Raw genomic sequence first — 13265 nt, forward strand, 5'->3', positions numbered from 1 at the left:
CCGGCTCCGCCATTCCCCGCCGGCGACTGCTTCTCCCGTCGGCGAGCCGCCCGCTCGCGCCGCCCAGCATGCCGCGCTCCACTGTTAATCGCCGCCACCACCGCGCCTCCCCGCGAGAGCCCGCTGCCGGCTTGGGTTCGCCGCCCATGGACGCGCCCACTCCGACCGGCGAGCGCGCCGCCGCACCTGCCATGGCCATGCCGACCCCCCTCCGCCCGCGCCATGACCGGATCCGAGGTCCTCGCGGCCAGATTCGCCCGATCCACGCCTCCCCGCACCTCCCCGGTGACTCCCTCACCCTCCGGCAGCCTTCTCCCTCGTCTCCGGCGAGGATTCCAGTGATCCTTGATTTCCGCGCCAGATGAACCCTAGATCTGGAGGTCTAGATTTTCACTAAGTCACCGAGTTTTCCACGTTTCATATGCACATGTTCATCGCCTCGTAACTTTGCATCCATAGCTCCGATTCATGCATATAGTATATCAAAATGTTCGTCTCGGAGAGTACATCATTTCATTCCATTGCATCATTTTCATTTGAGTTCATCTTGATGCCCGAAATGCTGTTAGAAGAATGCTATTTGAGATGATTGTCAGATCTGCTGCTCCATTTAGCTATTTGTCATTTTTGCCATGATTATTGTGTGCATGATATGCCCATGAGCTCTATATGTCTTTTGTTAAGGGTTTTGCCATCTTTCCAGAGGTGTAACCCATGTATTTTTGTGATGTGTGTGGTGACTAGCACGAGCTTGCAAAGTGAGGCACTTGGCAATGCTGATTTCAGGGATTTAGTATTTCCACTAAGTCCTTGACCTATTTATCTCATTATGCCATATGTTCATGTTGTTTCCTAGTGATCCGTGCCTCTTCTGAGGATGATCAGTAAGGTTGTTTTGTTAATCTTGTAGTGCTCTATCCATCCATGTCTTTGTTTTCAATTATGGAGCACCCTAGCTTAAGTCAATCGAGCTCTATTTTTGCTACTTCGTGAATCTGGGCAGATTGTCTACTTGTTAGCGATTTTGCCGAGGATGTTGTAGTTGATCCGTGCATGCTATGTTATTGTTCTTGCCATGTCTAGCTTGTATAATGTGTATTCTTGATGGGTGTATGATTAGATTGTCATGACTTGCTCTGTAGTGAGTGCATCGAGCTCGTAAACATGCCTACTTGATATCTGTTTCAGCATGCTCCAGTTTTCACTAAGTCTGTGATCTGATTATGTTTTTGCCATGTTCACATGCTTGCAAATGTATTTTCTGATCCCTTTTGGCTCAAGGTCACTAAGGGACTTTTGTTAAGCTCTTTGAGTAGCTCCATGCCATGCTTTACTTTGACATGTTCAGGCCCTGTAGCATATAGTTTTCATGCTCCAAAGTGTGCTACCTGATCTGAAATTCCACACAAGTATTAATTTCACCAAGTCTGAGATCTGTTTACCATATGCATTTTTGTCATGCTTGTTTGAACCTGTTAATGGATGAATTGGCCATAGCTCAGTGTTCATATTTTGTTAAGAATCTTGAATGGATTCCTGCCATGTATTTTTATGCCATGTTTGGGTGCTGTAGTATGTTCATCTCATTGCATTTAGATGGCTACTTGCTGTAAATCGCAGACCGGTGTCATATTTGAATTGCTTGCCATTTCCAAACCGTAACTCCGTTTCCGGTGATCTTTATATCGTTTTCAAGCGATTTCATCTCATCTTTCCAGTGGCACACTTAGATTTCCAAGTTGAGGCCAGGTTCATTCATTCCCTTGCAAATCATGCATATGCATCACATACTGCATCCCGCATATCATATCATGTTCATGTGTTGGTTGTTTACTATGTTGTGTGCTTCTTTCCGGTGTTTGCTTCTTCGGGTTGGTTCCGTTAACATCGCGCTGTGAGGACCCGTTCTTCTACGTTCCGTTTATCTTCTTCATGGACTCGTTCTTCTTCCTTGCGGGATTTCAGGCAAGATAATCATACCCTCGAAATCACTTCTATCTTTGCTTGCTTAGATGCTCGCTCTTTTGTTATGCCTATGCTGCGATACCTACCATTTGCTTATCATGCCTCCTATATTGTTGAACCAAGCCTCTAACCCACCTTGTCCTAGCAAACCGTTGTTTGGCTATGTTACCGCTTTGCTCAGCCCCTCTTATAGCGTTGTTAGTTGCAGGTGAAGATTGAAGTTTGTTCCTTGTTGGAACATGGAGATGTTGTTCCTTGCTGGAACATGTTTTACTTGTTGGGATATCACAATATATCTTATTTAATTAATGCATCTATATACTTGGTAAAGGGTGGAAGGCTCGGCCTTATGCCTGGTGTTTTGTTCCACTCTTGCCGCCCTAGTTTCCGTCATATCGGTGTTATGTTCCCGGATTTTGCGTTCCTTACGCGGTTGGGCTATTATGGGAACCCCTTGACAGTTCGCCTTAAGTAAAGCTCTTCCAGCAATGCCCAACATTGGTTTTACCATTTGCCACCTAGCCTTTTCTTTTCCCTTGGGAGTCGCGCTCCTGAGGGTCATCATTATTTTACCCCCCCCGGGCCAGTGCTCCTTTGAGTGTTGGTCTAACTTGTCAGCCGCCGGTGGCCACCAGGGGCAACTCTGGGCTGGCCTATCGGAAGTTTGGACGATCCGGTGTGCCCTGAGAAAAGATATGTGCAGCTCCTATCAGGATTTGTCGGCACATTCGGGCGGTGTTGCTGGTTTAGTTTTACCTGTCGAAATGTCTTGTAGAACCGGGATACCGAGCCTGATCGGAATGTCTCGGGAGGAGGTCTATTCCTTCGTTGACCGTGAGAGCTTGTGATGGGCTAAGTTGGGACACCCCTGCAGGATTTGAACTTTTGAAAGTCGTGCCCGCGGTTATGGGCAGATGGGAATTTGTTAACGTCCGGTTGTAGAAAATCTGAAGTTAACCTTAATTAAAATATATCAACAGCGTGTGTAACCGTGATGGTCTCTTTCCGGCGGAGTACGGGAAGTGAACACGGTTGTTGGAGTTATGCTTGACGTAGGTTGTTTTAGGATCACTTCTTGATCATACTTTTATCGACCGTGCTTTTCCTTCTCTTCTTGCTCTCATTTGCGTATGTTAGCCACCATATATGCTAGTCGCTTGCTGCAGCTCCACCTCATACATTTACCTTACCCATAAGCTTAAATAGTCTTGATCGCGAGGGTGCGAGATTGCTGAGTCCCCGTGACTCACAGATACTCCCAAAACCAGCTTGCAGGTGCCGATGAGTCCGTGCAGATGACGCAACCAAGCTCAGGAGGAGCTCGATGAAGATCTTGTCCTTTGTGTTGTTTCGTTCTAGTTGATCAGTAGTGGAGCCCAGTTGGGGTCGATCGGGGACCTTGTCGCGTTTGGGGTTCTTCTTTTATTTTGGTTTTGTAGTCGGACCTTGATTGTATCTGGATGATGTAATGTTTTATTCATGTAATTGTGTGAAGTGGCAATTGTAAGCCAACTATGTATCTCTTTCCCTTATTGTATTACATGGGTTGTGTGAAGATTACCTCACTTGCGACATTGCTTTCAATGCGGTTATGCCTCTAAGTCGTGCTTCGACACGTGGGAGATATAGCCGCATCGAGGGCGTTACAGTCAGCTTGAAGCTGCTGCTGTTTCTTTTCAGGCTCCTTGCCGTGGCTAATAGCCGGCGTTTAAAGCGCTCCTGCTCAGGAGGTTCCTCAGGCACGATAAAATCCTCGTCGCCGAGGCTCTCCTCATCCTCGGAGAGCGGAAGATAATTACTGTCCTCCGAGTCTTCATGTATGGCCTGTTCATGCGGGCTATCATGTCCATCTTCCAGTTCATCCTGTTCGGATGTTGCCCCAACAGGGGCTTCATTGTCGTCGACATCATCCGGGGTGTTGTTTTCTCCGGCGCCGGTATTACTGTCTTTTGCGCGACGTGACTTAGAGTGGCACCGCTGACGCCGGCGTCTGGGTTGTGTCTCGGGAGGTTTATCCTCAACTGGATCTTCTTTGTCATCGTCGTTAGTTTCTTTAGGTGTATCCATCATGTATATGTCGTATGAAGAAGTGACCGTCCCGCGCCCGGTGAGTGACGGGTTACGGCCCTGCTCTTCTTCGACATCGTCGTCTATACCGTCGAAGTCTTCGGCGCCATAATCGAGCATGTCGGTTAAGTTCTCGATAGTGGCTATGGAGTGGGTGGCGGGTGGGAAGCAAGATTCTCCATCATTAGCCCCTAGTTCGAACCGAGCATAGTTCGACGGTGAGTCCCCCGCCAAGGACATGTTTTTCAATGAGTTTAGCATGTCGCCCAAAGGCGAGTGCTGGAAGATGTTTGCGGCGCTGAATTCGAAGATCGATAAACGATCAAGTTCGGCGTCCGCGGGCTCACATGGTTCGAAACTTACGGCCGAAGACGAGCCCGGAGTTCCGATGGCACAGGTATTGTGTGAGATCAAGTCTATGTGCGGCTCCAACGTCGGGGAATCTGTGGCCTCCGTGCCGGGGTTGAGCTTCCCGTCCTTGGATGGTGCAGTCTGCTCCGGATCTAAGGCCAGAGCGGTTACGGGAGCTGTCTCCTGGATGCAGTCCGACGACATATTTAGGCCATGTCTCCCGGGGTGACCAGGAGTGGTAGCCGCGGTCTTGAATCTGGCGAAGATCAAGTCTCCACGGATGTCCGCAACGTAGTTCAAGCTCCCAGATCTGACCTGATGCCCAGGGGCGTAGCTTTCGATCTGCTCCAGGTGGTCAAACGAATTGGCCCGCAGTCCGAAGCCGCCGAACACAATGATTTGTCCGGGGAGGAAAGTTTCTCCTTGGACAGCGTCATTATTGACGATTGAAGGGGCCATCAAACCTTTTGGCGACAACACGGTGGAACTCCCAATAAAAGTACCAATGTCGGTGTCAAAACCGGCGGATCTTGGGTAGGGGGTCCCGAACTGTGCGTCTAAGGTCGATGATAACAAGAGACAAGGGACACAATATTTTACCCAGGTTCAGGTCCTCTCTATGGAGGTAATACCCTACGTCATGCTTGATTGATCTTGATGAATATGAGTATTACAAGAGTTAATCTACCACAAGATCGTAATGGCTAAAACCCTAGAGGCCTAGCTTGTATGGTTATAATAATGAGTATCCCTCCGGACTAAGTCCTCCGGTTTATATAGACACCTGGAGGATCTAGGATTACACAAGATCGGTTACAAAGAAAGGAATCCACATATTTGGTCGCCAAGCTTGCCTTCCACGTCAAGGAAAGTCATATTCGGATACGAGTGCGGTCTTCGGTCTTTGTATCTTCACAACCCATCAGTCCGGCCCATGGCTAACAGGCCGGACGCCTGAGGACCCCTTAGTTCAGGACTCCCTTACCCCCCTCCTTTTTTTTCTTTTCATGTTTGTTTGTTCTGTTTTCTCCTCTTTTATTTTTACATTTTAATTTATCCATATTAATTAAAATTTGCAAACATTTGAAAAACATGTATATTTTTATTTAAAAAATCACATTATTGAACATTTCTAATTCATGAATATTTGTAAAGTTTGTGATTTTTTTACAATAAGCAAATTTTTACAAATTTGTGAAACTTTTTCAAATTCACAAATAATGTTTGAAATTCATAATATTTTAAAATTCACGTTTTTTAATTCACAATTTTTAAAAAAATCAAGATTTTAAAAAATAGTGCCATCTTTTTTATTGACCGAACTATTCAACCAAATAAAGTAAATACAATAGCCTGTTATTCCGAGCTAGAAGTGAAGCCAATGGGAAAAAAAACTAAGCGAGTGAGCATGGCATGGAGCTGAGCTGAGCGAGCGGGAACTTCAATTGCCATCCCATGTAAGTTACATAAGCAATTTCATGGTTTCAATGTGGAATAGTAGCTCACAAGGGGCTCACATAACCATCATCGACTAACAACCACGTAGCAACTCCACTCCCCATGTAGAATAAATACAGTCTTTAACAGCAGCCCCACACGATATATGAATGAAAATAAAACACCACAAAGAACAAGAACGTCACGGTGAAGCATGCGTTAGCCTCCGGTAGGCTAGTATGGTCTAAATCCAATGCAAGAAGAAACATTCTCTTGGTAGAAGAGGCTGGAAAAGATAATGACTGACTAGTCATAATGGGGAGTAACTTAGACTAGTAAAAATCACATTTTATTAGGCTATGTTACTACCGGTAGTAACATATGTGTGTTGTCATGTTATGGTTTATTTGTTAGCCTATAGACTCATATTGTCTTGGTATGTGTGATGTTACAGTAACTAGCTAAGTTACCACCATCACCTCTCTCATCATTAAATATGTGCCACATAAACAAAACTATCTTGAAAAGTGTGATGTTACTAGTGATGTTACTCCCACTGTGACCAGTCTAAGGCTAGCCATAGTGGGATAACTTAGGTAGTAACTTAACACACCCCAAGATAATTTTGCTTATGTGGCAAATATTTAATAAGAAGAGAGGTGCTTGGAGTAACATAATATGTTACTGTAACATAGCGTTTTCCGAAGTAAAATGAGTCTATGAGGCAATAAATGAAACTATCTATGACACTACTATTAAGATACTTTGCATTATGAATGTAGTAACTTAGACTAGTGTCATATGCATGGCACTAGTATAAGTTACTTCCCACTATGACCAGCCTAAAGGTGGTGTCTGTTGGCAGTGAGCTTGGAGAAGTTGCACGAAAATGATATGCTTGATGTTCTTATTAGAGAGAAAAAAAGGATAGCCCTATGTCGTGTATAGGCATACACTTGCAATTTTTCATAAAGAATTCGGCACTTGAATGTGTGACAATCCATGGAAGGTCTGATTAGTTACATCAAAGAATACACAAACCCAATCGTAATACAAATGAAGATTGAATAAAAACAACATGTACCATCAAATCAATAATCCAAGCATGGGGAACGAATCCTCTGACCAAACACACCACACAAGCAAAGCAAACACACACCGCATAATATGTACGTGCACGGGACTCCCCGTCGCGCGGCCCTGCACCAGCACCACGTACGTACCACTCAGATGTGCACGTGGCAGTACACCCGGTCGAAGGAGCTGGGCGAGGCGAAGTCGACGGGCACCAGCGGGCAGCTCGCGCGCATCTTGTACCGCCGCGTCCTCACCAGGCCGTACTTGAACCACACCTTGCCCCGGACGTGCACGTCCAGCGGCAGCGTCCCGGCGGACCGGTCCTTCTTCATCTCCCGCTCCACGTCCCGCGGCACCGGCTCCCGCGCCGCGGGGGCCGCCACCACGATCCTCGTCTCGTTGCGCGGCGGCTGGCGGAACCCCGGCACCTCGGCGCCGCCCAGGTACGTGTCTCCGTACCACACGCCGACGTCGAGCGAGCGGTACACGGCGGTGCGCTTGTTGGGGTTGTAGGCGCGGAGGACGAGGGCGAAGGTGCCCTGCAGCGCGCCCCCCGACGTGAAGTTGAAGCCGCGGACCGCCGCGTGGTCGACGGAGAGCTGCAGCTTCCCGGGCCGGACCGCCAGCCAGGTGATGACGATGATGGCGACCACGACGAGCAGCGCGAACAGCGTCGCCGCGATGCACTGCCCCGGCGTCGGGCGCGTGCGCCGCGTCGCGCTCAGTGGCCCCGCCATTGATCCCTTCCTTCCTTCGCCCCGGAGCTCAAGACGACGCACTGCTTGAGCTAGCTAGGTTCTGTGGGAGAGAGAGGTGCTCTGTCTTGGCTTGCTGGAAACGGATTGCGTCGCCGCGTCTCTATATAGTGAGCTGCGGGGCGATGCTTTGAGTGGCGAGGAGAGGTTTCTGCGAGGTGTCACAGCCTGTGGTTGGAGTATACGTAGCAGGCGGTTTTGGTACGTTTTGCATGCGACGAGCCGCCGGCCGTGGCGGTGGTGCAACCAGTTCTTTTCTTTCACAGGCAGCGGTCAATTCGCCGTGGGCTCTAGAGTTTGGGCGGAGCTTTGGTTTTGGAATCCTTCTGGCTCACTCCTACGTAGGAATCGATGCGCGGCAAGGAAGGGAAAGCATATTGACAGCCCACGAATGGTGCGCTCACATCACATGTGGAGCTTTTTTTACTTTTGGATCAAAAGACGGGGGTTTACGGAAGAACCCAAGAATGCGGAGGACTCCGGAGAAAGGTCTCGCGCCTTCTTGAGTTTTTTTTTTTTTTGAACATTGGCAGTAGAGCAGCCAAATTCATTGATCAGAAGAATCGTTACAAGAACCCAAGAAGGATGAATATTTACTTTTATACATGATATGCATATTTTATTTGAAATATATGAACATTCATAATGATGTGTATGAGCATATCCCATTGTTTGCAATATATGAATATTTTTCATTATTTAAATGGACTATGGTCATATGTTTAGATGATATCGGTTGTAATAAGATCATATGGGATGAAGGAAGTATTAAATAACCACATATTTCTAGAAATGTATAAAAATATATATATAATGTGGGTTGTACTAGTGGCTAGGCTATATAGGAGCTCTTGAGGCGATTTGTTTCCTGTCCTTTGCTAAAGTCTAAATTTGAAAGAAAAAAAATAGGAGCACTCAGATTAGCAAAATGGCTGAAAGTGGCGCTTACAGCTGCGTTTACATGGAAGTCCAGGGCACCTAACCAGTGCCGCTTCTTTGCATGGCTTGCCATCAAGGACGACGTCCGACAAATTAGCAAGGAAAGGACTACCGCACCAAAGCGGCTGCCCGTTGTGTGACCAGCATGAGGAGACCATGAATCACATCATGCTTGGTTGTGTCTTTGTTCAAGAGACCTGGACACGGATTTGCAAGACTATGGGAAAGTCGGAAAGGGCCCCACTATCGCAAGAGACACTACCTGACTGGTGCATCAGGCACGAAGAGAGTGGAGAGCATCGGAAGGCGGTGAGGGCCATGTGCCTCCTCGCCTTGTGGGAAATTTGGAAACACCGCAATGTCATGGTGTTCGACGGAGCTATGCCTTCCACACGACAGGTTTTACATCGACTTGTTGGTGAGGGACGAATACGGATTCAGGCAGGCCTACTACGCGGTGTAGCTGAGGGGTTCTTCAACAAGGTGGCAACATGGGCGAGTAGTGAGTAGTCTACATAGGACAATTATTATGATGGAGGTGGCCGTTAGATGGCTTGTAATTAAACTGTAACCGAGATCGCGGAGGAAGACTTCCCTATCCTTTTTAATATATGATACGTACACTCATGCGTATTTAAGAAAAAGAAGAATGAGTCTTCGCTTTATGAACCGCTAAGGAACAATCAATTTGACAACCAGCTTATTAGTTTGAGCCCACAATCAGATTTTTCTCCTTAGAATCAAGCAGGTTATGCGTCCAATTTGTTTGAGCAAACTCGGTGCAGTTAAATACTTCCTGTGTCCCATAATGTAACATGTTTTTGCAAGTAGTTTGAAAAAATGTTTTACATTATGGGACGAAAAGGAGTACTTTTCATGTTTCTGTTTTTTTAAGTTTCTTGTTTATTCTTTTCATCAGCTTCCAAAACATCACGAAGTGTACACAACCCACCTTAATGGCCCAGTTTATTAATAAACATGTTAGGGGGCGAGTGAGGTGTTTTGCCTGCCAAAATTAACACGCTTCGAAGTTTTAGAATAAAATGTAAGCATATATGTATGTGTGTGGCCCCAGATAAAAAATATTGCTTTCAGAAATTTTAGACAAATATTTTAGTGGCAGCGTATATGTATGCTTTTTATGGAAGGGCGTATATGTACGAACTCACTAGTTAAGTAACCCCTTGCAAAGGTCATTCCCTACCTTCTCAGGCGTTGACAAGTGGTGCACTGCATATCGAAATCTTACAAACCGTGCGTTCAAATCTTGATCCGTTTCATCATTGAATTTCTCGCGTTGAGATCTTCGAAGTTAAACCCATGTTAATAGGTTTCACAAACTTTTTTCAGGTAAAAAGAAAACGAGAAATCAAAAAAATACAAAAAAACAAAAACTGGTAAAACAAAAACAAAAAAGGTAAAAAAGAATAACATTAAAAAAACAGAGTCCGGAAATAAGGTTGCAGTTTTCACGTATTTTTTGCATTTACGAGAAGCACAAACTTATTTTTTCCCTAAAAGCACATTTGCGCTTCTCGTGGGAGAAATCTGTGCTTCCACACGAAGCGGAAGCATATTTTTTTCCTTTTTGAGAAGCACAACTCTGCTTCTCGTAGAAGCAAATCTATACATCCGTGAGAAGCAAATCTATACTTTTTGTGGAATCATAGTTTTTTTTTCCTTTTTGAGAAGCATAGGTGTGCTTTCTCAAAAGCAAATCTGTGCTTGTGTGAAAAGCTAATTTGTGCTTTTTTTTTCTCCAAAACCTGGAAAAACTCAAACGAACAAAAAATCAAAAAGCAAGAAAATCATCAAAAACATGAAAACATGTGCAAAAAGATAAAATTAAAATTCAGAGGGGCGCCAAACATGGGACACATGGCGGCGGCTAGCCGTATCACTTGGCGCACTTGCAGGCCAAGAAAGTGAACCTTGCAGGCAGATCCTATTTGACGCTCGTTAGCTTCAAAATGTAGTGGCTTCGCTAAAGCTCTTCCTCTCGACGCCCCGGTTTGGGCCGGCTCACGGTCGCTTCGTTGTTTCTTATCTTTTCTGTTTCCTTTTTCTGTTTCTGTTTCTATTTCTATTTCTATTTCTATTTTATTTTATTTTACTTTTTACTTTTCTGTTTATTTTTTTCGTGTAATATACATAGTTCATTAAGTGTTACAAAAATGTTCATTAAATATTAAGAAAATATTCACGGTATACTACAAGAAGTTCACCATGCATTATAAAAATGTTTATTGTATATTAGAAATTGCTCCTCGAATAATACAAATGTTAAGTTTGTTTTTGAAATTTGTTCATACTATGTTACACAAATGTATAATGTGTATTAATAATTTGTTCAAAGTATACTACTCCCTCCATCCCAAAATAAGTGACTCAAATTTGTATTAACTTTGTACAAATTTGAGTCACTTATTTTGGGACGGAGGGAGTACAAAATTTTCAGTGAATATTTGAAAAAATTTCAACATACACATTAATATTTTTCTAATATGTTCATCATATATTAAAAAAATCATCGTATAATATGAAATGTTCATTATGTATTATTAAAATGTTGATTGTATGTTTAGAAGATGTTCAGTGTGTGTTTTGAAATAATGTTCACTATACATAAAAATTTGTTTATACCACAGAAATTTCTAAAAAAAAAAGTGAAAAAAATAACGTGAAAAAACATGTTCTTAGAAAAGACCATCATGACTACTACCTCTCTCTCAGTTTACAGGGCGTGCGCGTACTCTTAGGTCATCAATTTGACCAACCTAATACAAGTCATATATTACAAAAAATATACCAATATAAACTTCAGATGTTCTATTTTCAAACGATATAATTTTTGTGTTATATAGTTTACATTAGGATGATAAAATTGACAACATAGATATACGCGTAGAACTTGTAAACTGAAACGGAGGTAGTAGCTTTATTTATCTGAAGTAATAGATACATCATCTACAAACTTAATGACCAACACATCAGGAGGCTCGTGCATCCAAACCAAAGAAAGCTTATTGCAATAACTATAATTTGCTAGCACATGCACTGCTTGACGATCTATAATACTCCTTCCTTTTTTATATACAAGGCCACAAATCCATATTACAAGTACCAAGATAGAAATTAATGGCTACTTAAACCAATATTGCAAATTAGTCTTTTCTCCTTGCTTGACGTGTTAATTAATGTGTATTTTTCTCTCAACACATAAAAAGACAACTCTTTCACTCCTCGTTGGTTGATTAATATGGTGCATGCAAATCAATTTTTCTCACTCCCGCATGCATGCATGAGGTATTAATGTCTTCAGTTGCTAGTACGATGCAAACCTCATCAATTTTACATCGACTGTGTTAGTGACCTTGTATAGCTGCAAATTGTAATTTTGATAATGGCTTTGTATACAAAAATGGAGGGAGTAGTGCTTATAGACGTTCTTCCCAATTGACATAGTTGTATCCACACACTCATTGTTGCCGCTGCATCCCACCATTTGGTATGACCGGTACAAAAAATAATCACTTGCAAGGAATTAATGACCAAAAACGGGCCACTACAGTAAACGGACTACTAAAGTGTACATTTAGATTGCTACAGTAACCATATCTTAGTCCAGTACAATAACGCTTGTTGGGCAGGCCCAATGCACCCGACCCTGTGCTTTGCCTCCGTTGTTTGACACCTGCGGGCGTCGAACATGAGGTCTCCTTGCGGGGCTCCAGGTGACATGGGTTCTTTTTTTTTTAACAAACATATTTTATTAAGTTAGGAGCATTTTACTGAGACAAGCATGAAAGGAAACACGCTGGATACAGAAAGGTTTCCCTGACTGAACAAAGACCTGCATCAAAATATAAGCAATGAAATAATACAGGTCTATTTTGGACTTTCAAAGGTAGGCGTGCAAGATGATGGGCCTTGACGTTGTTCTCCCTGTAGATGTGAGCAACTTTTTATGCTGGAAAGAAGGACTATTTTGTATTTGAGCAAGTAGCGGCCTGTTGTCCCAAGGACCGGGAGCAGAGAGAATGTTCGTCGTTTTTGCTGTCAAAGCTAACACTGAGCAATCTGTGAAGAAGGGAGGATCCTGAATATTGAGTATGTATGCCAGCCAGCTTGGTTGCAAGCATAAGACCAAAAGTCTCGGCTTGAAGAGGAGAAGAAGCAGGAGGGGACATTGTGGCAATGTGAATTTGCTGTATGCGATCGTCATTTTGGACCTGGATAAAGACTCCAATTCTTGCCTGATTAGAAGTGTTGGCTGGTCGTATTTTCCATCCAGCGTCACAGAAGATTGTGTTGCCTGTAAAAGAGTCCAGATTTTTTATCACTGGTTGCACCAGTTGGTCCTGTAAGCAATGCGCACCATGATCTTCACCGGGGTTCTCTCCTAATATGGTTCTTTGTATGATTGCATTTGCTATTGCATACACCTGAAAGGGTCTGCAATATTTTGTAGCAAAGAGAACATCGTTTCGAGACTTCCAAAGGCACCTTTCGAGACTTCCAAAGGCACCACAGAAAAGTATATAAGTTAGAAAGATTAATATCTGGATGACCTAAGTTAAGCAAAGTTTGGATCATGTCAGGAATAGAATGATTATGTATAGTAAGGATTTCTATTTTAATAAACCATGGTGAGCAAAACCAGGCTGTTTTAGA

General features: G+C 43.9%; 1 protein-coding gene across 1 annotated transcript; it reads right to left on the reverse strand.

Moving 5' to 3' along the window:
• Positions 1–6767: 6767 nt before the first annotated feature.
• Positions 6768–7716, reverse strand: LOC119319365 (NDR1/HIN1-like protein 2). The gene has a single exon (XM_037593856.1). It carries the CDS (start codon positions 7632–7634, stop codon positions 7047–7049), a length of 588 nt encoding a protein of 195 aa, XP_037449753.1. The 5' UTR covers positions 7635–7716; the 3' UTR covers positions 6768–7046.
• Positions 7717–13265: the final 5549 nt, after the last annotated feature.

This window comes from Triticum dicoccoides, chromosome 6A (assembly GCF_002162155.2).
Source record: "Triticum dicoccoides isolate Atlit2015 ecotype Zavitan chromosome 6A, WEW_v2.0, whole genome shotgun sequence".
Taxonomy (NCBI): domain Eukaryota; kingdom Viridiplantae; phylum Streptophyta; class Magnoliopsida; order Poales; family Poaceae; genus Triticum; species Triticum dicoccoides.

Bases quoted from the DNA above. Each gene is read 5' to 3' on its own strand.
- LOC119319365 (XM_037593856.1), bottom strand. From the start codon at position 7,634: ATGGCGGGGCCACTGAGCGCGACGCGGCGCACGCGCCCGACGCCGGGG.